This window comes from Puntigrus tetrazona, chromosome 7, assembly GCF_018831695.1.
Source record: "Puntigrus tetrazona isolate hp1 chromosome 7, ASM1883169v1, whole genome shotgun sequence".
NCBI classification, from domain to species: domain Eukaryota; kingdom Metazoa; phylum Chordata; class Actinopteri; order Cypriniformes; family Cyprinidae; genus Puntigrus; species Puntigrus tetrazona.
This window is the reverse complement of record NC_056705.1, coordinates 37,061,702-37,089,647: the sequence shown is the minus strand read 5'-3', so window position 1 is coordinate 37,089,647 and position 27,946 is coordinate 37,061,702. Positions and strand designations below refer to the sequence as shown.

The window sequence follows — 27,946 nt, the reverse complement described above, 5'->3', positions numbered from 1 at the left end:
AGTGAATGGGGACCGTTAGAGTCCAAACAGCTGGATACTCTCCGAAATAGCACTACAGTGATGCAGATTAGAAAAATTGTTGAATAAAATATATATCTTTTAATATTTAACCAATCTCTTTCCGACACTTCTGGACCCTGATCGGGGTAATTACATTGCTGTCTATGAGAGGGTCAGAGAGGGTTTGGAACGACATGAGGGGGAGTAATTAATTAGTCAACTATCCCTTTAAAAGGTTTAAAAAAACGTCTATGGATTTATTACAAACACACAGCTTTTCACCGTATAACACTTTTAATTGATGGACTGGAGTTGTGGATTATTTTGATATTTTTATCAGCTGTTTGAACTCTCATTCTCTCATTGAACTCCCAAGGCACCCACTTCCTGCATAAGATTTATTGGTGAGCAGTGATGTAATGCTACACATCTCTTTTAATGAAACACTAAATTATCTCAGATGGCCTGACGGCGAGTACTTTCTTTTTATTTTGGGTGAACAAAGCTACGGTGAATATTAATAAATTCCGCCACCATGAAGTGAAGCTACGCATGTGAAACCCAGTCTTATGTTATGTTATGTTATGTTTCTGCTTTTTAAAGGAAATATGAATGATGCAAACTTGCATGGGTGTTGACAATTGCAGTTGGTAGGTTGCACAACATGGTTAGCTTGAGTGTTGCTAGGTAGTTTGATTGGCTGCTAAATGATATCTATATATGTCTCTATGTAAATCCTAAGTGGCATTGCATTTCCTAGAGAATAGATACTTTATTTTAAGGTCCAATTCTCACTTTAAGTTTTGATAAACCATAAACTCTTCTGACTTCTGACTCAATTAACTAATTTGCTACTTATTTATAGCTAAGGAATAGTTCACCCAAAAATGAACATTTCAGCATATTTTACTCACCCCCAAGCCATCCTAGGTGTATATGACTTTCTTCTTTCAGACGAACACAATCAGAGTTTTTCAAAAAACTTTATCCTAGCTCTTCCAAGCTTGGTAATGCTCGTAGATAATGACCATTATTTTGAACCTCTGAAAATTGGATATATCCGCAAGTACCAAGCTTGGAAGAGCCAGGATAATTTTTTCTTCTGAAAGAATATACACATACACATTTTCATTTTTGGGTGACCTATTCCTGTAGGTAGTTGCTTAGTTTAGTATTGGGTAGGATGAGGGATATAGAATGTAATCATGCAGAACAAGTACTTTATAAATACAAATGAATCATTTAATTAGCTAATGAATAAACTAATCTGTTAAAAAAAAATTTTGTTAGTAATATGCATGCTTATAAGCAACTAGATAATAGTAAGAATTGGTCCCTATACAAAAGTGTTATCAAAAACTGGAGTTCTAATTATAATAGTCTACAACTGCAATAGAGACAATTCACTGTTCATCAGATTTTTATGATTCATGAAGACATTTTTCGCTTTCCATTGTAAACCCTACTGCCGCCATGCCAGCTGTTTTCAGTCAGAGTGATGGGACCCACAAGGGGCCTCAGAAAACTCCCAAGGGGGCCTCTAGATGACTTAAAATGGTTTGAAACAGGACAAAACAAGATTTGAAATAAACTAAACAGCTAACCAGAAAATGTAAACTGGCATCATGCTTATTTTTATGCCTTCAACAACTGTCATTTTTATTTAGGAAACGGGGTTCTCACAATCTCTGAAACACTGGATTTCTAAACCTGCAAAGGTCAAGCATATGGAAAATATATTTTTGCTCAAGCTCTATAATATTTTATGATGTAGAAATTGCTATCTTTGAGTTTTTGGTAACACTATTTTAAGTTGTCCTTGTTACAGTGCAATTATACCTCTAAGTAATGAGCAATATTAATTAACTGCATGTACTTACTATATGTTTAAGCTAGGATTAGGGTTTGTCTTATGGTTATTTGCATTTAATTATCCATTTAATTTATTCTTATTATAATGGAAAGCGCATGTGTTAAAGGGACACCTTAAATTAACACACAGAAAATGTACTGGTAGTATGAAGTGAAGCATCTAGGCAAAAAATTGTCCGTATCACAAATGTGCAGAGTAAGTTACATGCCAAAGTTTAACAAACAACCCCTGAGGCTAAGTATTAGCAACAGTAACAGTTATGTTTGACTATCAATGACTCAAAACTAAAGACACAAAGCCAAATAATGTGCTATGGCATATTTCAAAATACCACAGTTTCGTCGTAAGACACCAAGGTCAAAATTAAAATGACAAAAATGGGAAAAAAACATACATCTAAGTAATATAAAGAGCTTTTTACCTTGTTGCTGTGTTCCTCTGCTCGCTTGCGCAGAAGAGAGCCACCTGCTTGAAAAAAAGCAAGAGAGATCCAGGCTTATTTGCAAGTCACGGGTCTGTCATGCAAATGCTCAAGTGTTAAAATGCACATTAAATAGTCAGCCATCTAGCAGCATGACGCACCAAAGGAGGCGTAGCGCCTGATTGACAGCAGAGTTTTCAATACTTCTTTCAGACTCTCTCTCCCTCCCACCCTGCCTCCATATCTAAGGGCAACAATAACCTGGCAACCATTTACATGAGGAGCTTGATCCTCTGGCTGAAAGCACTCGGCGAAGCACAGACTCATTGTTTCACTTCCTTAGCAAGCACGTATCAATTGGACGGCGTTTGTAAAACGTTCAACGATACGCTACAAACAGCGATAATCCGAATTTTGCGCCTTAAAACTACTAAATCAATCCGTGCAGTGACTATGCTCCATAATTCACAGCCTGGGTTAAATGCAGGGCATGGTAAAAAAAAACAAGCCGTTCGACATTAATCACTGACATCTTCAGGAAAAGTAGGATTTATAGCAGCTGTTACTCATACAGAGCGTTACGAGGAGAGTGTTTTCGGTTGATAAATACCAACTGTCGTTTAGCAAACTGCTCGGATCTTTATATCTTTATTACTGTGTGTAATGCACAGCAATGGGATTAAGATGAGCAGCTTGAAATGAGAAGCAGACGCAGCAGATACGTTGACATTTCCCATTACAGTGACTACAACCAGTGCATGATGGCTTTGCTCGTGCTGGTCATGGACAAACTGATCCAACTGTATAACGTATAAAGTGTCTGGAAAGGCGTGTTAACATGCCGTTATTTCTTATTAAACTAAAAAAGACCTTGCAGAAAGAGGAACTTCATTAAAAATAAAAAAAACATTTCAAGTAGACCACAACAGCTAAACGCTAAACCAAATGCAAATGTCCTCCCAAAAGAACAGGCCTTTCTGTTGGGTAAAATAATTTGGTAAATGCTTTGCATTAACCCTGTCGCTCATAAAACGTCTCTAGAAACTCGTTGAGTTCTGCGTGTGCTTCATGCTGCAACATTTGCATGTAAAAAAAACCCCCACACAAACAACCTTTGAGAGAGTAAATACAAGTTAATGATGACACTATAATATTAACATATAATAAAAGGTAACTGTTTAATATTTAGGTGATGCCTAAAAGGTCAATAGTCAACTGTAAACTTACTTTCCTCTTTCTCCAAACCTGTAACACTTTTGGTCTTGTGTGGAGCACAAAATTAGTTATCTAGAAAGTCATAAAGGTTTGGAATGTCATTTTCATTTCTGGGTAGCTTAACGCTTTAATTATAATTAAATTCCATACTGGAGTTGATCTGAGGCTAATGGATAAACAAATACATCCGTTCAAAAGCTTGGGGCCAGAGAGAGTTTTGAATATTCAGCAAGGATGCCTTTGTTATAGAAAAAAAAAATATATATATATATATATATATATATATATATATATATATATATATATATATATATATATCAAATGCTGTTCTTTTGAAGGTTATAAAAAAAAATCCAAAAATCAAATAAATAACATAAGATGTAACAAATAAATAGAATAAAATGCATCAACAATGTTTTCAACATTATTTAATAAAATGTAATTTCTTGATTAGCAAGGATCATGTGACACTGAAGACTGGAGTGATGACACTGAATATTCAGACAAAACAATTACATTTTAAAATATATTACGATGCAATCCAACTGTAATGATATTTCACATTTTTAAACGTATTACTATGACAAACAAAGCAGCGTACGAGACTTCTTTTAGTTAAAAACGCTCTTACTGGCCCCAAACAAATATTTACAATGACCCTTGAAATCATGTTCCATGGAGAGTTTTTCATGCAATTTTCCTCTTTTGCTAAAAGATTAAACTTTTTAAACACTATACATAATGCGCATAATGTTATCACTATGAAACGGCTACAGACTTCAGCCATAAAATACAAAGCATCTGAGAGACTGGCTCCATGGTCAGCCGTATTACTGCATGTCTGTTTCACTTCACTTTGGACTACTCATTTGATAAGCAAATGCAAGACATTTTGTCATACGTGTAATAAGCAGAAATCTTTGGTGTCAGGTATAGACACACTTCGAATGAATTTCCTGCGCAAACAAACGCAGCGATAAGCAGTCTATACTTATCACACGATTCTGCGTGATTAAGACCCTATACCGCATGTGTGAACTGAGAATTTCTATTTCCTCCAGCTCTATAAACAACAGCACACGAAGCAGCTGCATTTGGGCCAAAGCCACAGAGCTCCCTATAGACACAGCAGGAAGAAAGTTACGTCATCAGAGAACACACAAAAACACTGCACAGAAAGACGTTAAAACATACACATTATACACATTATCATATACGCTCATTCAGAGTTACATTAAAAAAAACTGTGTGCATCACTGTGTGCACTTACAACATATGCTGCTTGATACAATTAATAATAAAACTAATAAATAAATGATTTGATAATGCGAAAGTTCTCAAAACAGTGGTAAGATTATATACTATAGCATTTAATAAATACACTTATTTCACTTTACACTTTATACACTTTACACTTTATTTAATTATATATTAAGTTTTGTTTAATTTTAGCCATTTTATGTGCACTGGTCATTTTTATTAGCTTTTTTATACTATGTAACTTTAATTTATATGTATTGTAGTGATGGATTTTTTTTTTTGTACGATTTAGTTTAGATATTTAATGTAATAATAATATATATTTTTAAACTGAATGGATGGGTACATTGCATTAAAAGCTGCCATTTTGTTTGGTGCTACTAAAATGTAACGCTTCATTTTTAAAAGTGATTTCAATAGTAATAGAGTTTATTTATTTGTGTCAGGATCACCAACATGAGCTCCATCCCTTACTTTCACCATTCACCCGGGACTCCATTTCCCACAATCCTTTGCCCAGACTCCTCATCAGTCGCTATCACTGTTTCCCATTACTTCGTCAGTGTTACTATAAGATTATGCTCGTTTAAGATGTGTATGAGAGCAGGTGGCTGCAGTGAGGGGAAAAGTGAAAAGTGAAAATTAAACATGATATAATTTCAGTTCTGTTACTTTGTATGAATATAAATGCGACGAACAACACGCTCAAGGTGCTTGCTTTTTAATTTCTTCAAGATTCTTATTCATCATCCGTTTCTACTTTCTAATACAAATATGTTTTTTAGAATTTTACTGAAATATGACAACGATCAGATATCTCACACGGACACACCGCTGTCGTAATCAGTGATGGGGAAAGTTACTGTTAAAAGTGATGCATTGCAATATTGCGTTACTCCTTAAAAAAGTAACTAATGTTACTTTGTTACTTTTTATGAAAAGTAATGGGTTACGTTACTTTTGAGTTACTTGCTTGTTACTTGATTGTTCGTTTTTAGTATAAGAAGCTGTATTACAGCAAATGTAAAAGGCCTTACAAAAAGTGTAATGAATAAACCTTAGGCTGAAGGAAAAGAAAATTCACGTCTGTACAGTTTTTTTGCTTATTAGTATGGTTAACCTAGATCAAAAGGTCAGCAGCAAAGACATTGGTAAATAAAATGTATAACATATAGAATTATTGCAGGTTTGCGTCACTTTTTGCATTTCACTTAATGAATTCATTTTGATGAATGCTAAATCAGTTTTTTTGCATGCGAGATGAATTAATGCCCATTCACGTTTAGTCTAGAGCTACTCTGTATTCACAACGCCTCTGACCTTTTGATTTCTCTCAACACGGGGACGGGAAACCTGTCAGGCAATAAATGAGAAAACAACAGTGCGCAATTCTGGTTTGCAGCCACTGAATACAAGCAAGAATTCAAAGACTTACAGATTTAGAGTCATCTGCAATGTTTTAGTAACTTTAAAGGTTAATAATACCGTTTTCAGATGAGAGCGGAGCGAGGAGGCTCTCCTGAGGGACAAGCTCTGGTGCGGAAAAGGACGTAACGGCAGCTGAGCTACAATCCACAGACTGAGACATACATAATGACTAGAACAATACAAACAGCATGTTAGATCCATTACAACAGGTCACATACTTTATACACTGCACTTAAATACACACTAGTGGAGAAACGTTCTGAATGAACACGATTTTCTTAATGTTTTTGAAACAAATCTTTCACGCTTGCCAAGGCTGCATTTATTTGATAACAAAAATACAGTAAAAATCGAATATTGTAAAATATAGGAGAGTTTAAATATTATACGATTTAATTTATTCCCGTCATGTAAAACTGATTTATTTAAAAAATACGAACTTTGTAAAATAACAAATGCCTTTAATACCACTTTTTGATTCTAAATATTTTTTGTGCAAACCATGACACGCTTCTTTTTAAAAGTGAGCTAAATCAAGAAAAATTATTTTATTTAGAAGTAATGCAATAAATGTATCAAAAGCGAAGACAATCATAATGTTAGAAAAAATATAAAGTATATTTAAAAAAAACTTAAAAATCAAAAAGTGAATTAAACTTTCTTTGCAATGGACGAAAGGAATACAAAATGTATCACAATTTAATCTCAGGTAGCAAAAACCTTGCTGTTTTCAACATTAAACATAACAAGTACGACTATCAATAATGGAGCGTGAATAAAATGAGCACCAAATCAACATATTAGTATCCTATCTGTTAGATCATGTGTGTAATGGCTGCTGAAAATTCAACTTTGCCATCACAGGAATAAGTAACATTATAACCTTTTTTAAATATTGCTACATTATTGTTAACATAGGCTTTAAAATGATAATTATAACATTACCACGTCAGTGTTTCCATGCATGTGGTCCATACCTGTGCGTTAGCAGAGAGCTGACTCTCAGGAGCTTCAGCTCTGCTCAGTGCTTTCTCCACCCTCAAGCCGAAGGCCTGCGCCACCATGTCCTCCACTTTCCTCAGAGACCTCAGCAGGTCTTCCGCAGCCAAACGCTCTGCAGAGGAACCAGTGACCACAGCCACGCCTCTGAACCGAATCTGGGGGTCGTCGCAGGTGCTCGTTCCCTGGTCTCTGAGAAGCACCTTCATGCCACGCTGGGCTCTTACGCAATCGACTTCCAGGCTTCGGATCTGCTCCTGAATGTCCATCACGGTTTCCTGTGGAACTCCGGCAGCCTGGTTTTTCTTGCCCTCTTTAGTCTGGCCTCTCCACCAGGTGATGGCGGCTGCTATGTGCGCTTCCTGCGTCTGATGCTCGGCCTTGCGCTGTCCTTGCGCCGCCAGCGGAGATTCAAGAAGCTCCAGCTCTTTCAGACTGGAAAGCATAAGGAGATCCTGCATCATGCAAAGCAACGTTGTAAGACGGCACAAGATATCAGAAGCGATTCCTTACAGAGTGGCCAGCTGATGCCTAGAGCTTCCATGTTGTTGCTTCTGCAGATACAGTCTCTGTAACTTATCACTTGCGCTGTTGCCAAACGTGTCCTGAAGAGCACACAATAGAAAACAAGTAAGTACTACAGGTTTGGAATGACGAGGGTAAAATAAAATGTTAATTTTTGTGTTGACTACAATCTTATATTAGCATAGAGATGAGTTTTTAGATGAACGTTTTGAATTAGGTTGAATTGGCTATTTTATACTTTTTAATTTTAGTAATATAGTTTTAGTTGCGCTTTGTCATTTATTATTATTTTTAAGAATTATTATTAAAATATTACTGTTACATCTTTTTATTAATTTATATAATTGATAAGTTTTTATTTTAATAATTATAATACATTAAGGTAACCTAAACAATGGCAATGTTTTTTGAGAAACCGAATTATTCATTTTTGTACAGTTTATTTTATTTCATTTCCTTTAACGTCTATTTAAAGTAATAATTTTAAAAAAAAGTTTAACTTTAAGAACTCCTTTAGGTCTGATTCAGCAGATCAGATTTTCAATAACAAAACATACATTGATAAATATTAATGATAACAATGAGACAACGAAACAACGACAATAATCATGATAATAATAATAACTCTGCGCCTTCTTGATTTTTCTGTTTTTATTTTTTCATAATATGCACTTTTTAAATATTCGAGTGAATGTAATAACTGATAACAGAAAATTAAAAAAAAAACTACAAAAACAATGCCAAAACAAAAACCAATGCTAAAAATTACAATGAATAATTTGTAAAAAATATTTAAAATGTTAAGTGATATTAATTGCCTACTATACTCATACTGTACTGTCACTTATCACACTAATCATGCATGCACATCGATATTATTAATGCGTTTCAAAACAACACAAAAATGCTGCAAATGTCACTGCAGTTTTCGAACAATGCTGTAGTGGTTATTTCTACTACCACTTCTACTACTAATATTAATTATAAGCTGTAAAATCCCGTTGATTCACTGTTATTATTTTAGTAGCTCCAGGCCATCCCCAGTATATCATGTGGATGCTGTGTGAGGGATGCTCACAGTCTCTGAGAGCTGTGTGTGGAGTATCTGGGAAACCTCTCCAGGCCTGATCTTCTGCAGGCTCTGAGGGACGCCGGGTAAGATCTGCCTCAGTGAACCACCAATCAGCTCCGACTGAAAGAAAAGAGGAGGAGGACGCGCGATGTAAAGCCGTTACGTTAAATTCACTTCTACGTGTAAACTGTTTTGGTTTTTAATGCACGGTTTTTAGTTGAATCTGCGTCTAAAAACCACGAGGCGCGCGATTTTGTTTGATAGCTCAAAAAGCAGTAAACAGCAGGCTTTTGATAATGATGTTGTATTTAAACAACAGTTCTTTAGACCTCAGCAGGGTAACTTAGATTTAAAGACAACTTACAGTTTTTTCGGGTAGCACAAATCGAAAGAAAACCGCCAGTGAAAATATTTGATTCAACACTGGTGCTTCGGTTCAGAAGGAATCGGTGTTTTTGAACCAAATGATTCAATGATTCGCTCGAAAAGAGAGTCACTGGCGCCACCTACTGACGTAAACAAAAATAAAGAGATTGAATTTCTGCGTAGTAGTTTTATTTGCACAAATGTAGGTTTGTTAAAGTGTCATTTTTTTATTTCAAAAGAAAAATGCCTTAAAACTTTCTAAATTACTGGCATAGCCCCCTTAAATGTAATTCGTCTTGTAATTTGTCTTTTTAATTTATTTTTATTTTTAATTTAATTTATTTTTATTGGCTATTATAGTTGTATGTGTTATTGTGTTTGTGATATGGGTTTATTGTTAATGTGCTTAACAATGGAAAGACGACAGTGTCTGTTTAAAAGGAAGTAAAAAATAGTTTTTAAAAAAAGGAAAAAAACTAATCCACTAGCGTAAACATATCATTTGCAGAAATGCTTCTTTCTCATCGTGGCCGATGTTGGCTGTTAGATCGTGCATCGGTGTCAGAAATTAGTTTCAGGCAAAAACGAAACAAAACGTCTCCCCTTTTAGTCTCGATTGAGCCCAATAAGCAATGGCAATGATTTTGTGATGATATTGCAGCTCTAACGAGCTCCAGTTTTGTTTTATCTTTTATCATTATTTGCATAAGTGCCACGCAACCTGCGGCTTATTTAATTGCAAACATGCTGAAGATCAATCTGTTGATTCATTAATGTTAACCGGGTTGCATTTCATCTCCAAAAAACGCTGTGAACATTAATTAAGACACATTTGGCTGTTAACTTTGAAATAATTCATGCACCAGAGAGATTATTATAGAGAAAAGGACTGTTACCGGCTGAGCGTCCTGAATCTCACGCTGCAGAGACTGATGGTTTGTCGCATCGGCCCTCTCTGGAACGTGAGAGCTGAAGTGGTGTTTATTTAACCTGCCAAAAATGATTTCATTTAGGGCATAAATACTGATGCAGGCTTTATTTTTTGCATCAGTACCAACTGATTTTTTCCCGCTAATGAAACAACAGACTGACGGAGAGGTGCATGGCGGTTGTTTACCTGAAGAGTGCTTGCTGTGAGTGCTCTTGTAGCCTCATCAGCTCTGACTGCAGGCCCTTCAGACGCATTAGCAGACAACAACGCCGTTACCGAAACAGCCCAAACATTCTTTCACTCAATCACGAGCATATTCCTAACAACGGACTACCTCGATGATTTTGTGGCTTTCGAAGTGAGTGTCCTTGAGCTTCTCCAGCAGGATGCTTTTCTGTGCGGGACAAACAACGAGCGCCATGAAGAACGGCTATAATGTCCTGGAAACGGTGCTAAGCGTGTTCTAGATCACCTTTGTGAGGTCCCTGTCCTTCACGGCCAGCAGCATATGAGATTCTTCCAGTTCTCCCTGAGAACGTGATAATGAACAACAGTGTGGATGAACTGTATCTCGCTCCGTACATTGCGCGCGTGCATCTTCTCACCCTTAATTCAGAGTTGTCTCTCCTCAGTTTGTTTGTCCGATCTTCGGCGAGGTTCCTCTCGAGCGTCAACCTTTCGTTCTGTGGAAGACATCGCGATTTAACTTGGAGATACTCGTTCGCAATGTGTGTGATTCTGTAAAGGTCGGTACCTTCTCTTCGGTTGTTTTGATTAGGGCTTTCAAGCGTTCGCTTTCCTTTATCTAAAAGACAAGGTACTGGGTAAGAATAGTCGTTTGTGACATGAGTGTCATCAGTGTCAAGGGTGAGAACGATTCGTACTAAGGCACGGTTGCTGGCCTGCGCTCTTGCGACTCGGTCTTGGCTCTCTGTCAGCGCACATCTGGTTTCATCGAGTTCCTCTGAAAGGGATCGGGCCCTTACTACAAACAGCTGGGCACTGGCGACGTTTCGAAGAAAAAGCATAAACATTCTTATTACGTTACATCGATTACTTATTACAGCAGTTACGCTGATGGCACCGCATATAATGTTTATTTACTGATTTCATTTTTTGCACTCAGGCCATCTCAGATGTGGGTGAGACGCTTTCTTCGTCACGACAGATTTGGAGAAATGTAGTGTAATAGCTCTTGCTCGCCGATCGATCTTCTGCGGTGAATGGGTGCCGTCGTAATGAGAGTCTAAACAGCTGATCAAAACATCACAATCATCCAAAGTAATCCTGACAACACCAGTGAAAAAGCGTATCCCCTGTCCTCTCACAACAAAATCCACTGTTTTGGACTGTTTTTGCCTGTTAATTGTATTTGATCTGCGTAAATTGCTTGAAATTTTGTATTTTAGCCAGAAGCAATGGTTTAAAATCGAATGATCTTAAAGGCGGTTTTATTTAGTTACTTACTTAGTTATTATTTACACACAGCTTTTCACTTTACAAGGCGTTCATTATTAAGCATTATTGAATTATTGTAATGTTTTTATCAGCTGACGGCACCCATTCGCTGCAAAGGAGCCGTTGGCAAGGGAGTGACGTAATCTTAAAGGTGCAGTGTGTAATATTTAAGGGGATCTATTGACAGAAACGCAATATATGTAAATATGTTTTCAGAGGTGTACAAAGACCTTACACTTAAAAAAGAGTTTTTTATATCTCGATATAATCGATATCGTGTAAGTTGCCACCGTGTTTGTATATAGTTACCGTCAAAGGACAAACGGAGCGCGTTTCGTTACAACGTTGTTTGTGTGAATACCACACTGACACAATGAAGAACAAGTAACAGTAATATTTGCAATAACGTATAGAGTTATTGAATAAATCGTAAATATAATTCCTTAATGTAAAGTAATGTAACTGCTGCCTTTCTCAGCTGCGTCAGACTACGACGTCTCAATCCTGTATCGGCCACCGTAGTTTCTCGAAGTGAGCAGGGATTAAACTAAAAATCTCAACCGCTAGATGCCGCTAAAATTTACACACTGCACCTTTAAATCTACACGAATCTTTTAAAGACACAAATCTATCATTAAGGCCAAAATATGAATCCATAACACACAATAACGCTCCTGATTTTGCTTATAAACAGCAGGCTGCTTGATCTATGCATATTTCTCTCCTGATTCAGACCATATATGCGGACAGTGGCCCAATTTAGGCTAAAGCAATGGGTTATAATTTAATTATCTTAATAGCTTTGTTTACTTTTTTTAAATAATTATTTTACATGCAGCCTTTCACTTCACACTGCGTTAATGATCGGACCCTGATTCCGACGGCACCCATTCGCCGCAGAGGATCCATTGCTGAGCAAGCGATCTAATCTCACATCTACACAAATGTGTAGAAAACCTACGACTATTGCTTTCATTTTAATATTCATATATCGTTCAGCACGTAGAGAACATTGAACTGATTTCTGCCAAGTCATATTTTTACGCACATTTTTATTTTTGTGTGGTAAGAGAGGTATATAGTGATACCTGGCCAGTTTGGTGTGCAGCTCCGACACCTCCAGGCTGAGCTGCAGGATGGTGTCCTCGCTCTGAGAAACGGTCCTCAGCAGAGAGCTGTTCTGCTCACTCAACCTGTGCTGGGTGTGTTTGAGCTCGGACACTAAACCTGAGAGATCTCCAGACTCGCTGAAACCACACAGACCCATCAGACTACTGCTGAGATCGCACATAAGTGTGAATGCTAGATAGAAAACCGCACCTGCCGCTTCTGGGCTCTTTAAAATGAAGCAAGAAGACTGAGAAAATCACTTAACTGACCAATGACATTCAGCTCTGTCTGTAAATGTGGCCTCGTTTAAAGGAAGGTGGTATTCAGTCCCTGAGAGAACAATGGGAGACCGGTTTAAAATGAAACAAAAGAAGCGAGAACTTTTGTTCAGCGAGGATGTATTAGCTACTTTAATATTTAAACCTTTATCAGAAACATTTAATGAGCACCGAATCATATTAGAATGATTTCCGAAGGATCATGGGACTGGAGAAACGATGCTAAAAATTCAGCTTTCGTCACAGGAATAAATAATTTTTCATAATATACTAATATAGAAAACAGTTGTTTTGAATTCTAAAAATATTTCACTATAATCAAGACTTCTTTCATTCACATTCAAACATTAAACACACGTTTATTTTTATAAACACACTCAAATGTGCGCAAGCTTTCGCTATTATTCACTTACCAGTTACAGATGATTTTCTTAAGGTGGATTCTATTTCCTGTTTTTTATCCTCAGAAGCCCTATGCATAAATCAATGTTTACCTCATCTTAAAATAAGTCACATAGCGTCATGTAAATGCCCCGACTCTGTGTCTCTCACCCATCTCTGCAGCACTGGGCAATCCACTCTCTCATGGTGGCGTGAAACGCTTCTCTACTAACAGGTTGGTCCTGGTTCTCTGGGTCAAGCAAATATCGTAATTTGGTCAGCTTTTCCTGGCCAGAGCTTTGGAGCGTCACGGACTGAAGATACTGCACCACAGTGGAGGCCTGAACCTCTCCTGTAGGTAGCAGAGAGACACACTGTTCAACTGATTGGAGTCTGTGCTTTTTTATGCAATTAAAGGCAGTTTTTTACGTCATTTTTAAAAATGCAAAAGATTTTTTTATAATTGCTTGTTTATTAGTATCACATGATGAACAAAATAGATTGGTGCTTAATATTTTTTTTAGGATTCTTTAATAAATGGAAACTCACAAACTCACACACACACACACACACACACATATATATATATATATATATATATATATATATATATATATATATATATATATATGTGTGTATATATGTGTGTGTGTGTATATATATATATATATATATATATATGTGTGTGTGTGTGTGTGTGTGTACTTACAGTATATATCATTGGTCTCAAACTTAGTTCCAACCCTAATCAAACACACCTGATCTAGTTAATCTATGTCTTTAGGATCACTAGAAACTTCCAGTCAGGTGTTATTTTGGAGCTGGTTGGAGCTAAACTCTGCAGATCTGTGGCCCTCCAGGAATTAAGTGTAAAACCACTGCTATATGTGTGTGTGTGTGTGTGTGTGTGTGTGTGTGTAATGTCATTACTGTCACTTTTGACCTGCTTACTGCACTTCTACTGCATTCTTACTAAATATAAGTATTAAAATCTACATTTAATGTATGTAGGAAACCGTACCTTTGCCGGTAGTGTCACATGCCTCAAACGTTATGTTCAGAAGTTCATCTTCTGAAAAGCCATTGGTGTCAGCACAATCACACAGAGACCTGTTTTCTGATATAAAATCTAAAGCAATGTAAAGGAAACAGGCAAGATGACTGTAATTACAGCCGCACACGCGATAGTATCAAAACACGCAGAAAGCAGCAGATCACCTTCGCTGCTCTCAAGCAGATGGCAAGGCTCCACTGAGTATGTGCCAGAGTCCAGGGAAAGGCTTGGGATGCTGCATGCATTACAGCCATAAGTCTGTGATACGAGCCTGAAAGATGGAAGATGGGGCCCAAAGTCTCCCTCTAAAGAGCCCTGACGTCCGGTCGACTTCTCTGAGGCCATAGCCACTGACAACCAGAGGGAAGAAAACTCAAGAAACTGTGATATCGTTGCCCCAGTGACATCTGTGCCTCACTGCCTCGGGTACTTACATTTTCCAGAACTACCAAAGATGACCTAATGAGATCTTCTGCTTCACGGTTTTACTGAAATATAATAATGACGGCAACTGAGACGTGAGAAACAACAGAACCATATGCTTTTTTTTGGCATGAAATGCAATGTAAAGTTACTTACCTTTTCGGATGAATGTAATCCTTTTGGGCCAAACGAAACAGCTCGGATGATCTGTTGACGATCATACATATAGTTCAGTCTTGGTTGTGCATCATCCTTGTTGCTTCTAGATCTCAAAGCTTCTAAAAGCAGCAGCTGAGAGCATTTGCCTCTTTTCATCATAGAAGCACACTGGCACACATCAAAACCAGATGACATGGCTACCTCCCCCCAAACGCCCTCCATTCACTGGCCCCGTGCTTCTAGCAGGACGGAACAATGCTTTAATGGACCATTTTAATTAACATTCGGCAGTTTTCCATATCAAATGTTTCAAGGCCAGCACTCATCACTATTAGCATTGTGTCTTGTCTACTTTAACAAACATATCCAACCTTCAGAGTATTTCTGTTGAAATTGTATTACTATTATTATTATTATTGCATAAAATATTTTATCATATTATAATTTTGGATATAATTAGACTTTTGTCACATAATTTTCAATGTTTAAATATTATTATTAATCTACACAGCATAATGCTATACTACTTACATTTTTCCTATAGTACATTAATATTAATGTTAAATATATATATTTTAATATTACTTATTTAATAATAGCATATATTATCATTCTAGCTAGAATTATTATTTAATGTCATTGCATTTCTTCTTATTATTATTATCTGTATAATATTCTACATTTAAATACAAATATAATATCATATAAAATATTATTTGCCACTATTATTATTTCTTTTTAAAATATTATATTACAATTGTACATATATTAAAGAATGTAATATCCAAGTACTATTATTATTAATATTAATAATAATAATCATCATCATCTATATAGCGTTTCATTCTAATTTTAGATTGTACTATCATTATATAATTTATATTTCTCGTCAACACTAGTATAAATATCCGATTCTAAATTATAAGTAATGAGAAATGGTAAATATCTTTATATTAAATACAACTATACTATAATTTCGCTGTATATTTACTACTACTACTGCTATTATTATTATTATTATTATCATCCTCATCATTTATAACATTTGATAGTAGTGAAGAGAATAGTGGTAATTATATCCAAAACAAATATGTAATAATATTAATCACTTTACATTTGTTATTTTGAGTATTAATTGTTTTTATAATGATATAAAGACGATTATGATGATGATGATTATTAATATTATTATTGTTATTAACGTAACGTTATATTATAAATTTAGAGGCAAATATATATCTGTCGTAAAAGTATCACATAAGAGTTGTTGTTTTTGTTGTTACTATTTATAACTTGTAAAGTTTATATATGTAAAAATTTAATTATACTTAAAATTTGTATTTTTAATAATTGTTGCGTCTCGTGATCATTCAGCGGCGACAGAAAGGTCATTAAAATGTCGAAACAAAAAGGTGGTAATGCATGAATTTTCGAGGACTTTTATTTTGAGGCGGATGACCGCTAACCCGGAAGTGTAGTGTATTTTGTTGTTCAGGTTCAGTCGCTGAGTGTGTGGGGCTGCTGCTGCTGCTGCTGATCATCACCACTGGATGCGAATAAGTACAAACCAAAAACTGTGACATTGGGTTTTTGGCTTGAGTCGCAACCATGTCTCGGGGATCCATTGAAATCCCCCTGCGGGACACGGACGAGGTTTGGGCTTGTTTTATCTCTGCGCGGTGCTGAATATAATTTGATTTCACCCCTGTGGATAGCTTTTATTTGCTAACATGCTATCCTTCACGCGCTTTTAATAAGTTTATATAAAATTAATAAACCGACTAAGGCAGATGACAGAAATAACCCAGCGAGCCTTACGGCGAAAAACTCGTCTTTTCTGATGACGTTATGTCTAAATTCTATTTATTTGGGAAATGCAATTTACAGTTTATCCAAGAAAAAGATAAAGAGTTTATCCAAACATGTCAGCGTATATAAAAAAGAAGAATAAAGTTACAGGAAAATTTTACACGTTAAACAGTACCAGACAGTGTAATGCATTCGTTTACATTTAGACGTTTTTCGCGCAAAATGTCTAAATGTTCACTTTATGAATATGACAACGATGAATTATAATCGCAAGCTTATACCACGTTGACAACAATCCTAGGGTCTTGTTCTTAACTTTAAAACAGTGGACTAAATAATTTTGTCAAAATATGGCGTACTTTATCATATTCCCAAAATAAATGAAAGTTTCACATTAAATAAATCTACACTATAATTATTGTTAGAAACTTTTTTTTATTAAGAAAATATATTAATGAACATTTTACAAATTTTAAATGTTTATGTCATGCATTAAACACACACACATTTTATATATATATATATATATATATATATATATATATATATATATATATATATATATATATATATATATATATATATAGTGTGTGTATATATATATATTTATATAGTGTGTATATATATATATATATATATATATATATATATATATATATATATATATATATATATATATATGATTTTTAAAAAGCCATTGTTGCTGGCATGACGTTGAAACATAAATATTTATTGTATGATATAGATTTATGATATTTGTTGTAGATATTAGAGCTCTACTCTCAGTTTTAACCAGATCCACAGGTGGAAATTGTATCTTATCTTGATGTTCTCAACCTCACCGTTCATCATTCGTTGGTCGTGACTTTCTCAGGTTATCGAGCTCGACTTTGACCAGCTTCCAGAAGGAGATGAAGTCATCAGCATCCTCAAACAGGAACACACGCAGCTGCACATCTGGATCGCGCTCGCCGTAAGTCACGAGCTTGTTTGCGGCGGCGTTATTGTGATTTCTGGTGCGCAAAACCCCCCCCAAAAACCTCACGGCCGTTTCTTTTCAGCTGGAGTACTACAAGCAAGGCAAGACAGAAGATTTTGTCAAGTTGCTGGAGGCGGCGCGCATCGATGGAAACCTCGATTACAGAGACCACGAGAAGGACCAGATGACGTGTTTGGACACACTAGCAGCTTATTATGTCCAGCAGGCGCGGAAAGAGAAGAACAAGGATGCAAAGAAGGACCTCATCAACCAGTCTACTCTTCTGTACACTATGGCAGACAAGATCATCATGTACGATCAGGTAAATAGATGTTACACTTTTCATAACGATTTCTGTTATCGCTGTGTTTTTTTTTTTTTTCTTTAGCCTTGGGATGTTTCTTATTTCCGCAGAACCATCTGCTGGGAAGAGCTTGCTTTTGTCTCCTTGAAGGAGATAAGATGGATCAAGCAGACGCTCAGTTTCAGTTTGTCCTTAACCAGTCCACAAATAACATCCCTGCCCTCCTGGGTAAGTACGGCACGGGATCGATATATGCTCAAAAGTCTGATTTAAAGTCAACTTGAAAACATAGTTCACTTTATTTTTTTTTTTGAGTTTGTGTGGATCTTGAAAAGTCTTAAAAGGTCTTAATTTGAACCTTAAAAGCCTAAAAAGTCTTATATTTGTAAATTTATGAGATTAAATGTGGCATCTTCCTTAGTGTTTTTTCGCAATTAACTGAAAATCATTAAATCAAGATACATTTACTTGAGATGAATAAAAGACGTTTTATCGATACGTTTTGAATTCATAAAACCTACAGAAACCCTTTGCAGTGTTTCTTCAAATCCTCATAAATTCAGTCAAATTTAAGGTACCAAAAACCTTAAAATCTATATTAAAAAACATATTTTTATTTATAATTTGAGGTGATAATGCATTTTAAATTTGAGGGAGGGAAGAGTCTCGCACATTCTACAGGATCAGGTTTCCGAGGAGATCCAGAACTGACTATTGCACGTTTATGCCAAGTGTTTGTTATTAATCGATGCTGCCCTGTTATGAATGATTATTTATGTTTGTTTCCTTCAATAGGTAAGGCGTGTATCTCCTTTAACAAAAAAGATTACAGAGGAGCTCTAGCTTACTACAAAAAAGCGCTTCGCACTAACCCTGGCTGTCCAGGTGAGTCTGCCAGATGTGTTAAAAATATATGCTGTATATAATTGTATATATTTAGGGCCCTGTCAAATATGCATTTCTTCATAAAATTCTGTCTTGTTTTCATTTTTCTGTATTCTGTTTTAACGGTTTAAATACATTTGAATAGTGCATGTTAAGTCAATAGAATTCATAAAAACATTTATTTAAATTTTGTTCACACTTTTTGAATATTCAATAGCTTTATACATTCTACTTGCTAGCTGCAACTCGTTATTAGTAGACTATTAGGTTAGGGTTAGTAGAATAAGTTGACACATGCTTGCAGATTTTCTTATATTCTGAAAAACATATAAATTGAATGATATTATCAACCAATAGGGAACTGGTACAGACATTTGATGTTTTAATAATTAATGTGAAATGTTTTATTTATTTATGGGTTTATGATGTAATACAATATTATTTCACATTACCAATTTTAACATTTCCATATACAAAAAATTTATTTTTGGCACTATAGTTTTATCCAATGAAATGCTTGTCAAGTGATTCTTTGAAGTATCTTTGAAGATGACATCTTTGGGGAAAAAAACCCCAAAATCACGATTGTCATGCACACATAAGTAGAATTCATTTCGATTACCTCTACAGTGAAATCTTGGCTACATTCTGTAAAATTCTACATTCTACTAGACTCCTTGATTCTGTGTCCATTTTGGGTTAGCGGTGGACTGGTCAAGACTCACAGAGCTCATTTCTGTGTGAACCGTCTCATTGCAGCCGAGGTGAGACTAGGCATGGGCCACTGCTTCGTCAAGCTCAACAAGCTGGAGAAAGCTCGCCTGGCGTTTGGCAGAGCTCTGGAGCTCAACTCCAAGTGTGTGGGAGCTTTGGTGGGTTTGGCTGTGCTGGAGCTCAATAATAAAGAGGCCGACTCCATCAAGAACGGCGTGCAGCTGCTTTCCAGAGCTTACACCATCGACCCCAGCAACCCCATGGTGCTCAATCATCTCGCCAACCATTTCTTCTTCAAAAAGGTAAAGCTAGATCTCTCTCGTGATCTGCGGGTTTGAAGTGGAGATCTTGTGCTTTAAACGTGCTTCGTGTTTTCAGGATTACAGCAAAGTGCAGCATCTGGCTCTTCATGCTTTTCACAACACAGAGGTGGAGGCTATGCAAGCAGAGAGCTGCTATCAGTTAGCTCGCTCCTTCCATGTGCAAGTAAGAAAGAGACTTCTTTTATTTGAAATGGATCTCAGTCAGGGCATTTCTTATTTTCTTCATACTTCATGATAATATAAAAGAGATAATTACCTGGGAATAATAGCAATTAATAGTTATTAAAGTATTTATTTATATTTTAACTATTTTACATTATCATACATTATTTTACATTACATTACTGTTTTTAATTTTAAGAATTTTATCACGCCCTTTTATTTTTATTAAATTAATTTCACGAATTGTATTACATTTAAATCCATTTGTATTTCAGTTTAATCTTCAGTAAATTTAGTACCTAAACTTGATTATTTTAGTAATATCACACGGGGAACATTTCAATTTTTCTTTTATTTTAAATCTTGTGTTAATATTTGACTGATATTTATTTTGACTGTATTTTAATTACAGGAATGTTTTAATTAACAAGCACAACACTGGTCTTAAAAGAATAATCAGCAGCTCTATATATAAAATAATATCTAGAATATTTGTATTTACTTATATATTTGCACTTATTTATTACTTTTGCAATGCTTTACACAAAATTAAGTGTTTAGTGTGATATAAGGTATTTGAAGTATGATAGTATGGACCAAGGCTAAACATAATTCGACCTTGCCAATACATGAGACGATCATCTTCAGTTTCCTGCAGCGTGGAACCAATGCTGATAAACTTACACATGTTCTTGCTTTTAGGAGGACTATGACCAGGCCTTCCAGTACTACTATCAGGCCACACAGTTTGCATCATCTACTTTTGTACTGCCCTTCTTTGGCCTGGGCCAGATGTATGTGTACCGTAGAGACAAGGAGAATGCCGCACAATGCTTTGAAAAGGTCCTGAAGGCCTATCCCAACAATTACGAAACTATGAAAATCCTCGGGTCACTTTACGCCACTTCAGATGACCAGGAGAAGAGAGACATTGCTAAAGTATGACTTCCTTATACGTTAAAATGCTAGCTAGTTTTTCTCAGAGACTATAAGGCTGATGTTGTTTTGCTAATAGGAGCATCTGAAAAAAGTCACAGTACAGTATTCCGATGACGTGGAAGCCTGGATCGAGCTCGCCCAGATTTTGGAACAAACAGACATTCAGGTAACTGTGTTATTCCTGCACATGCTTGTGTCCGGGCTCATGCAACACGCACCTCTCTAATGCCGAATCGCCCGTCGTTCCTTCAGGGAGCTCTTTCTGCATATGGCACGGCCACTCGTATCCTCCAGGAGAAGGTCCAAGCTGACGTCCCTCCTGAGATCCTCAATAATCTTGGGGCTTTACACTTCAGATTGGGAAACCTCGGCGAGGCAAAGGTAAAGAGGCAGTTTTAGCTGCGAATGAATGAATGAATGTTGCAGTTCTGCTGTTCATTACCACAGAGAACGTTTCGTCTCGTTTTGCTTGCAGAAATACTTCCTGGCTTCTTTGGAGAGGGCTAAAGCTGAGGGCGAGCACGATGAGCACTACTACAATGCCATCTCAGTCACAACCTCCTATAACCTGGCCAGACTCTATGAAGCCATGTGCGAGTTCCACGAGGCTGAGAAACTTTACAAGAACATCTTGAGAGAGCATCCCAACTATGTGGACTGTATGCAGTATTTATTTCACGTAGCCTTTTTTCTCAGAAAACGGTCAGTTCACTCGATTCGTTTGAATCTGTTACAGGTTACTTGAGACTTGGAGCGATGGCACGCGACAAGGGAAATTTCTACGAAGCGTCCGACTGGTTTAAAGAAGCCCTTCAGATCAATCAGGTTGATAGTTTTTCACTTTCTACATGTAAACGACATAGATTTTCACCCTGATGATAAACGGGGCGACTTTGGGAAATGTTGGCATGAACGGGCAACCAGGTGAGACACGGGGCCCGTGACTGATAGGTTTCAAATCAATTCCGATTAGCAATTCGATTCACTTTGATATCACAATGCATCACGATTATGTACAATTTTGTTTTTAGCGTTTTATTATGTTACATAAGCAGGCTACTTTTTAAAATAATTATGACATAATGGTATTATTATTATTATTATTATATAATATATAATTAAGCATTGTTAAGAGTTCAAAGTAGGCCTAAATTTAGCTTTAAATATGTTATATACAAGCAAATGTAATGTAATAAAGGAGGAAAAGATGATTCAATTGCACTGAAGAAGATCATGTTGTGACCGAAACATTTGGCGTTCCTCAGTAAAGCTGTTATTTCAGTATCGTTATTGTTTTGTTCTTCATTTAAATTTTAAGTCATTTTAATTTTTGTTTCGTAATTTGTAGTAATGTTTCTGCATGTATGACTATAGTTTTAATTTAGCAATATTTTTTTTTGTCATTTAAGTAAATAAATTTAAAAAAAGAGTGAGAAATGTCCCAGCTTTAGTTGCTTTAACTGAAATCAAATATTAAAACTTATTTCAATTAGCAGTTTTTTATGGTTTTAAGGTTTAGTTAACTATAATATTACTGCAGTAATTGAAAAAAAATTGCGTATGATTTGTGGGCCTTTTTTTGCAACTGTTTTGATTATTTTAGCTCACGCACCTAGATGTTCTAGACATTTTTTTTTCTCTTTTCTTCAGATCTGTATAAATGAATTGTGTTTTGCAGGACCACCCTGATGCCTGGTCTCTGATTGGTAACCTTCACTTGGCGAAGCAGGAGTGGGGTCCCGGGCAGAAGAAGTTTGAACGCATCCTCAAGCAGCCCTCCACTCAGAACGACACTTACTCTATGCTCGCGCTGGGCAACGTGTGGCTTCAGACGCTGCATCAGCCCACTAGAGACCGAGAAAAGGTGCCTCGCATCATTCACTCGCGTCTTATCAAAATCAGTTGACCTTTTTAATTGACAAGCTTTTTTTTTGCAGGAAAAACGGCACCAGGATCGAGCGCTGGCGATCTACAAACAAGTTTTGAGGAACGATTCCAAAAATTTATATGCTGCCAACGGCATAGGTGTTTTATCTGTTGTTTAATTAGTCTCCCAAACCCTGACCTGTAACTACCAACATGTAATAGTGGTTAACTTTCGAATTTCATCATCATCATCTTTCTTCTACATGCCTCAGGTGCTGTGTTGGCACACAAGGGTTATTTCCGAGAGGCGCGGGATGTTTTTGCCCAGGTCCGCGAGGCCACAGCAGAGATCAGTGATGTCTGGCTGAATCTCGCACACATCTATGTGGAGCAGAAGCAGTATATCAGTGCCGTGCAGATGGTGAGAGAATCAACCGAAGGAACTGTCTCCTGAAGAGTTTTGTTCTGGATCTGTACTCAAGTCCTGTTTCTCTTTAGTATGAAAACTGTTTGAAGAAATTCTACAAATATCAGAACACAGAGGTGCTGCTGTATCTGGCCCGGGCGCTCTTCAAATGTGGCAAGCTGCAGGAGTGCAAACAGACTCTTCTGAGGGTGGGCAAATCCTCATCACTTTACACTTTCTTTTCTTTAATGTATCTCAAAAAAAAACACAATTTAACATTCGTTTAAAATGCGTCTGACCTTGACGACTCCGGCACAGTCCTAATTATGCATGTTTTTGTTTTTGTTTTCTGGTTCTCCGGATCTCAGGCCCGGCACGTGGCTCCCAGTGACACGGTGCTGATGTTTAACGTTGCGCTGGTGCTGCAGAGGTTGGCCACGCTGGTGCTGAAGGATGAGAAGAGTAATCTGAAGGCTGTGTTGAGCGCGGTGAAAGAGCTGGAGTTGGCTCACAGGTGCGTGAACTTCAGGACCTCCGGCCTGCGACACACGCGGCGTGACGCTCTCGTATGCCTTTCATAACTGTCCGTTATTGTTGTCACAGGTACTTCAGCTACCTCAGTAAGGCTGGAGACAAAATGAGATTCGACCTAGCTCTGGCCTCAAGCGAAGCCAGGTAGGTTTGTTTTCCACGTATGGGATATTTATTGTCAAATCGAAGGTTCCTGTTACAGCATGCCTCAGTCGGATGTGTTCTGATGCCTCCCGTGACAAATGCAGGGTTTCATGAGGAAATCTAAAAAAAGCTGATGCTCAGTCTACAGTTATGCGTTTTTTATTTGTATATTATGTTGAATTGGTTTTTGATGTATTTTATAAATGTTTTAAATTTCCACATAGATTTTTTATTTAGTTATAAATGAGGTCACAAATCAAAAATCAGTTCTAATGCCAATGTAAAAATTTAAATTGCAATTCCATATCTTCCATCAATTCCTGTGCACCATTTTTTTTCTGGTGAAAAAGGGCTGTTAAAATTATAATTTTTTTGACTCGTTCAAGAGAGTAAATCTTGAATGATTTGTTGAATCATTCCATTTATAAATTCAAATTTTTAATATTGTGTAGTGTTTATACCTCAGAATTATGAGAGAACTAAATCATTAAAAAAACAACAAATAAAAAAAAAAGATCCAGAATCATGCAGCTCTATTTTACACAGCTCTTAATCGAGTCCAGTTTTTATGCAGTTTTTTTTATTTTTATTCATTTTTTCCCCATGAAATTTAAGCAGAAATTAAATGTTTTGCAAAAAGAATGTTGTTTGTTTGTTTTTAACCTCATGGAAATTGAAACTGGGACTCAATAAAAATGTAAGCTGATAAGCAGAATCAGAATTGATAAAATGCAAAAACCCTAGTTAGATGTGCACATTTATATATCTAGGGTTTTTGTATTTGATCAATTCCCAAAAAACAATTTTAGCCCTTTTTTTTGGAGGCTGTTGGATGACAGGATAAAAATGGATTATTTATTTTACATGCATGTTGCTCTCTTCCAGGCAGTGCTCTGATTTGCTAAGCCAGGCTCAATACCATGTGGCCCGAGCTCGTAAACAAGACGAGGAGGAGAAGGAGCACCGTGCCAAACAGGAGCAGGAGAGAGACCTGCTGCGCCAGCAGATGCAGAAAGAACAGGAGGAGAGGAAGAACAAAGAGGCAGAGGAGCAGAAGAAGCTGCTGGAGCAGAGAGCCCAGTATGTGGAGAAGACCAAGAGCCTGCTCAACTTCTCAGAGGCCATGAAAGCAGCAGCGAAGGAGAAGAAGAAAGCAAGCAGCGGACGGGTCAGTCCAAACGCTTCAACGCTCTTTTTTTTTTTTTTTCCACACCCTGCCTTTTTAAACGTGTTGAAAATCTTTCTTTTTTTTTTTTTAATTAGCGCAAGAAAGGAGGCGACTTTGATGACTTTGTCAACGATGACTCTGATGAGGACCTGCCGATCAAGAAAAAGAAGAAGAAGAAGTCTGGGAGCGGCAGTGAAGTTGAGGATGGAGATGGAGAGGAGGGAGAGAAGAAAGCCCGTAAAAAGAGGAGGAGGTGAACATTATATTTATGTATTCATCCAATTCATTTAGTTAATACATTTAGTTCTAAATTATATATATTTTTTTTGTGGGTCAGGTTGAGTTTCAGTCTTTTCTCTTGTTTCCTCAGACCAACTAAAAGAGAAGATGAAGGTTCTGATGACGAGGAAGGAGGCTCAAGGCCTAAAAAGCAGCGCAAGCCCAGAGAGCGCAAGAAGATCGAGAAGGTACTGATGCTCCAAGCACTTAAAAACACACTTTGACCTGTATGTTGGGATTCGGTTGTAATTGCATTTTTTTTTATACCGAAGCCGGAACGCATGCCGCCGTCTCTTAAAGGGAAGATCAAGTCCAAGGCGATCATTTCATCCTCTGATTCCTCCTCTGATGAGGATGGCCTGAAAATAGCAGAAGACAGGTGAGGGATGTCACAGCAAAAGCTGAAATATCACAATATCTATTTTCTAAATCTGTGTTATTGACCATGCATATTTCATAACTCATAAAACACAATATAACTGGATCTTCCAGTAATATTTGAGATTTCCCTCTGATCATGTATGAATTAAAATAATAATAATTTTAACACTTTTTCTGTCAACATTTATATGGTTTAAAAAAAACCTTTATACTGTAAAAATTAACTAAAATATAACTTTTCCCTTATTCATTATTGTACTGTTAAAGTACTTTTTAATTCCTTTTTTCATGTATTAAGTCATTTATGCATAATTTATATAACAATTTTTATGATATTTACCTTGTTTACTTATTAATTTTAATTTGTTTATAGTGCTGTCTAACAATTAATTGCATCCGAAATAAGTTTTGTGTGTTTGTGTATGTGTATAATTATATATATATATATATATATATATATATATATATATATATATATATATATATATAAATAAATAAATACACACATACATATTTCCATTGTTAATGTATACGCACAAATTTAAATGTATTTTTATAAATAGTAAATGTCTAAATGCATTTACATTTATATTAATTTAATTTGTATTTACATGTAAATATATTTGAAATTAACTTATTTTTATATATTTGTGTGTGCTGCATATATTTATGTGAACTTTTATTTTGGATAGAATTAATCTTTTTGCAGCACCATATATTTATTTTGTTTATATTATAAACACTTTTTACCCTTTTTCTGTGAACTGTCCTCTTATTTAGACCACCTAAAACTTTTCTTTATAAGCTCATCTCCATCTGCCTTTCATATTGTTTGAGTAAAATATACACATCTCAAAATCTAGCCAACAACCGAATCGAATGTCAGGAAAACATCATCTGTTGGTAATTCAGTTTCATAAAGAACTTATTTATTCCCTGATGTCTAGAAACCCCAGGGACAGCGGCTCTGGTTCAGACGACGACGTAGGCCACAGGAAACGCATCGCTTCTGACAGCGATTCCAACGAGGAGCGCAACCGGTCGGGCAGTGAAGCAGGCAGCCCTCAGCGCTCAGGAAACTCAGACGAGGACGAGTCTGGCAGCGAACGGCCGGCGAAGAGGAGGAGACCACAGCAGCAGTCTGACTCTGAGCAGTCAGACAACGAGAGCAAGAAGAGCCGCTCCGAAGGCTCAGACGACGAATCTCAGCCCGGATCTCCAGCAGCCGCTTCGGATCGAGGCTCGGAGAACGAGGGATCTCCGCAGAGGTCCGATAACGACTCTGAGCCGGAGGGGTCCAACAACGAAGCCTCCAACAGAGGATCCGATGACGACAGTGACTGAGTTTGTCGAGGAAAAAGAAAAGCCTTCGTTCTTGTCATCCTAGTACGTAGTTATGCGTCTTCCTGTATAATGTCAGATTTTACAGTGTTTTTTTTTGTTTTATTTTTCAGAAATGAGAACATGTTCTGTTCAGTCTTTTGCATATGAAATGTCGAAAAACCTCTTTAGTTGAGCATTACAGCATATACTGTGCTCTGTAGTCTAAAGGGACAATCACAAGCTGTGATTCAGAGTTGGTGTACAATATGAAATACCTTTGAATAAAAAGTATTTTGAAACTTTTTTTTCTCAATCGTGGTTTTTACATGCACACGCCCACTTTTGCCTTCAGAAGTCTGGTATAGATTTAGTAAGGTTCTGGAAATGCTCCTGGTCCATATTTTTTGACAAGGCAGCATCTTGATGCCAATCCCCTACTCCTCCAAATCCCCCAATTGGAGGCCAATTGAGTTTCATGAAACTAGTTTGAGATGATCTAAGCTCTCTGACGTTGTGCGTTATCCTGCTGGAAGGAACATCACAAGATGGCTACGCTGTGGTCATAAAGGGATGGATAGGGTCAAGCCACGTTTAAACAATGCCCAAAGGAGCCCAAAGTGCATTTTCAGGTTTTTATCTGACTGGAGTGGCACCAGGTGTAGCTCATCTTCTTCAAGCTTCACTCGCATTTCTGCTTAAAGATGAAAACCCCTCTTCTGTTAAACATACACTTGCTCAAAAGAAAGGAGCATGTAGCATAACATGTAATCCAATTCCAGA

The 27,946-nt window shown here is 36.7% G+C and overlaps 3 protein-coding genes across 3 annotated transcripts in view; 1 reads left to right on the top strand and 2 right to left on the bottom strand.

Annotated features, from left to right (window-relative positions):
* mrvi1 (murine retrovirus integration site 1 homolog) overlaps nucleotides 1-10,613 on the bottom strand; it is a 37,102-nt gene extending 26,489 nt beyond the window's left edge. The window contains exons 1-9 of the mRNA XM_043243778.1: nucleotides 10,563-10,613; nucleotides 10,425-10,484; nucleotides 10,277-10,332; nucleotides 10,056-10,149; nucleotides 8,800-8,913; nucleotides 7,710-7,801; nucleotides 7,175-7,631; nucleotides 6,255-6,366; nucleotides 2,295-2,338 (exon numbers count right to left, since the gene is read on the bottom strand). Of these exons, the coding sequence (XP_043099713.1) occupies nucleotides 2,295-2,338; nucleotides 6,255-6,366; nucleotides 7,175-7,631; nucleotides 7,710-7,801; nucleotides 8,800-8,913; nucleotides 10,056-10,149; nucleotides 10,277-10,332; nucleotides 10,425-10,484; nucleotides 10,563-10,598 (1,065 nt within the window). The 5' untranslated portion in view covers nucleotides 10,599-10,613. The remainder of the gene's footprint in view (nucleotides 1-2,294; nucleotides 2,339-6,254; nucleotides 6,367-7,174; nucleotides 7,632-7,709; nucleotides 7,802-8,799; nucleotides 8,914-10,055; nucleotides 10,150-10,276; nucleotides 10,333-10,424; nucleotides 10,485-10,562) is intronic.
* A 2,073-nt stretch (nucleotides 10,614-12,686) lies between these two features.
* Nucleotides 12,687-14,861, bottom strand: LOC122348392 (inositol 1,4,5-triphosphate receptor associated 2-like). Its single transcript, XM_043243784.1, has 6 exons — nucleotides 14,806-14,861; nucleotides 14,536-14,721; nucleotides 14,339-14,446; nucleotides 13,489-13,669; nucleotides 13,350-13,408; nucleotides 12,687-12,988 (listed from the first exon to the last, which is right to left on the bottom strand). The coding sequence occupies exons 2-6, from the start codon at nucleotides 14,714-14,716 to the stop codon at nucleotides 12,915-12,917; spliced, it is 603 nt and encodes a 200-aa protein (XP_043099719.1). The 5' UTR covers nucleotides 14,717-14,721; nucleotides 14,806-14,861; the 3' UTR covers nucleotides 12,687-12,914.
* A 1,575-nt stretch (nucleotides 14,862-16,436) lies between these two features.
* Nucleotides 16,437-27,465, top strand: ctr9 (CTR9 homolog, Paf1/RNA polymerase II complex component). Its single transcript, XM_043245284.1, has 23 exons — nucleotides 16,437-16,606; nucleotides 17,637-17,735; nucleotides 17,824-18,063; nucleotides 18,156-18,273; nucleotides 18,841-18,930; nucleotides 19,690-19,946; nucleotides 20,023-20,130; nucleotides 20,832-21,068; nucleotides 21,145-21,234; nucleotides 21,321-21,449; nucleotides 21,544-21,727; nucleotides 21,805-21,893; nucleotides 22,747-22,932; nucleotides 23,006-23,093; nucleotides 23,207-23,355; nucleotides 23,433-23,549; nucleotides 23,709-23,854; nucleotides 23,944-24,015; nucleotides 24,901-25,183; nucleotides 25,279-25,436; nucleotides 25,554-25,650; nucleotides 25,735-25,841; nucleotides 26,791-27,465. The coding sequence occupies exons 1-23, from the start codon at nucleotides 16,562-16,564 to the stop codon at nucleotides 27,185-27,187; spliced, it is 3,486 nt and encodes a 1,161-aa protein (XP_043101219.1). The 5' UTR covers nucleotides 16,437-16,561; the 3' UTR covers nucleotides 27,188-27,465.
* Nucleotides 27,466-27,946: the final 481 nt, after the last annotated feature.

Coding starts and splice junctions, on each gene's coding strand:
- LOC122348392 (XM_043243784.1), bottom strand. CDS start 14,716: ATGGCCTCAGAGAAGTCGACCGGACGTCAGGGCTCTTTAGAGGGAGAC. Junction 14,447..14,535: donor TCTGCTTGAGAGCAGCGAAG/GTGATCTGCTGC, acceptor ACATTGCTTTAG/ATTTTATATCAGAAAACAGG. Junction 13,670..14,338: donor ATGTGACACTACCGGCAAAG/GTACGGTTTCCT, acceptor TGCTACCTACAG/GAGAGGTTCAGGCCTCCACT.
- ctr9 (XM_043245284.1), top strand. CDS start 16,562: ATGTCTCGGGGATCCATTGAAATCCCCCTGCGGGACACGGACGAG. Junction 20,131..20,831: donor CTCGCTCCTTCCATGTGCAA/GTAAGAAAGAGA, acceptor TCTTGCTTTTAG/GAGGACTATGACCAGGCCTT. Junction 21,069..21,144: donor AGAAGAGAGACATTGCTAAA/GTATGACTTCCT, acceptor TTTTGCTAATAG/GAGCATCTGAAAAAAGTCAC.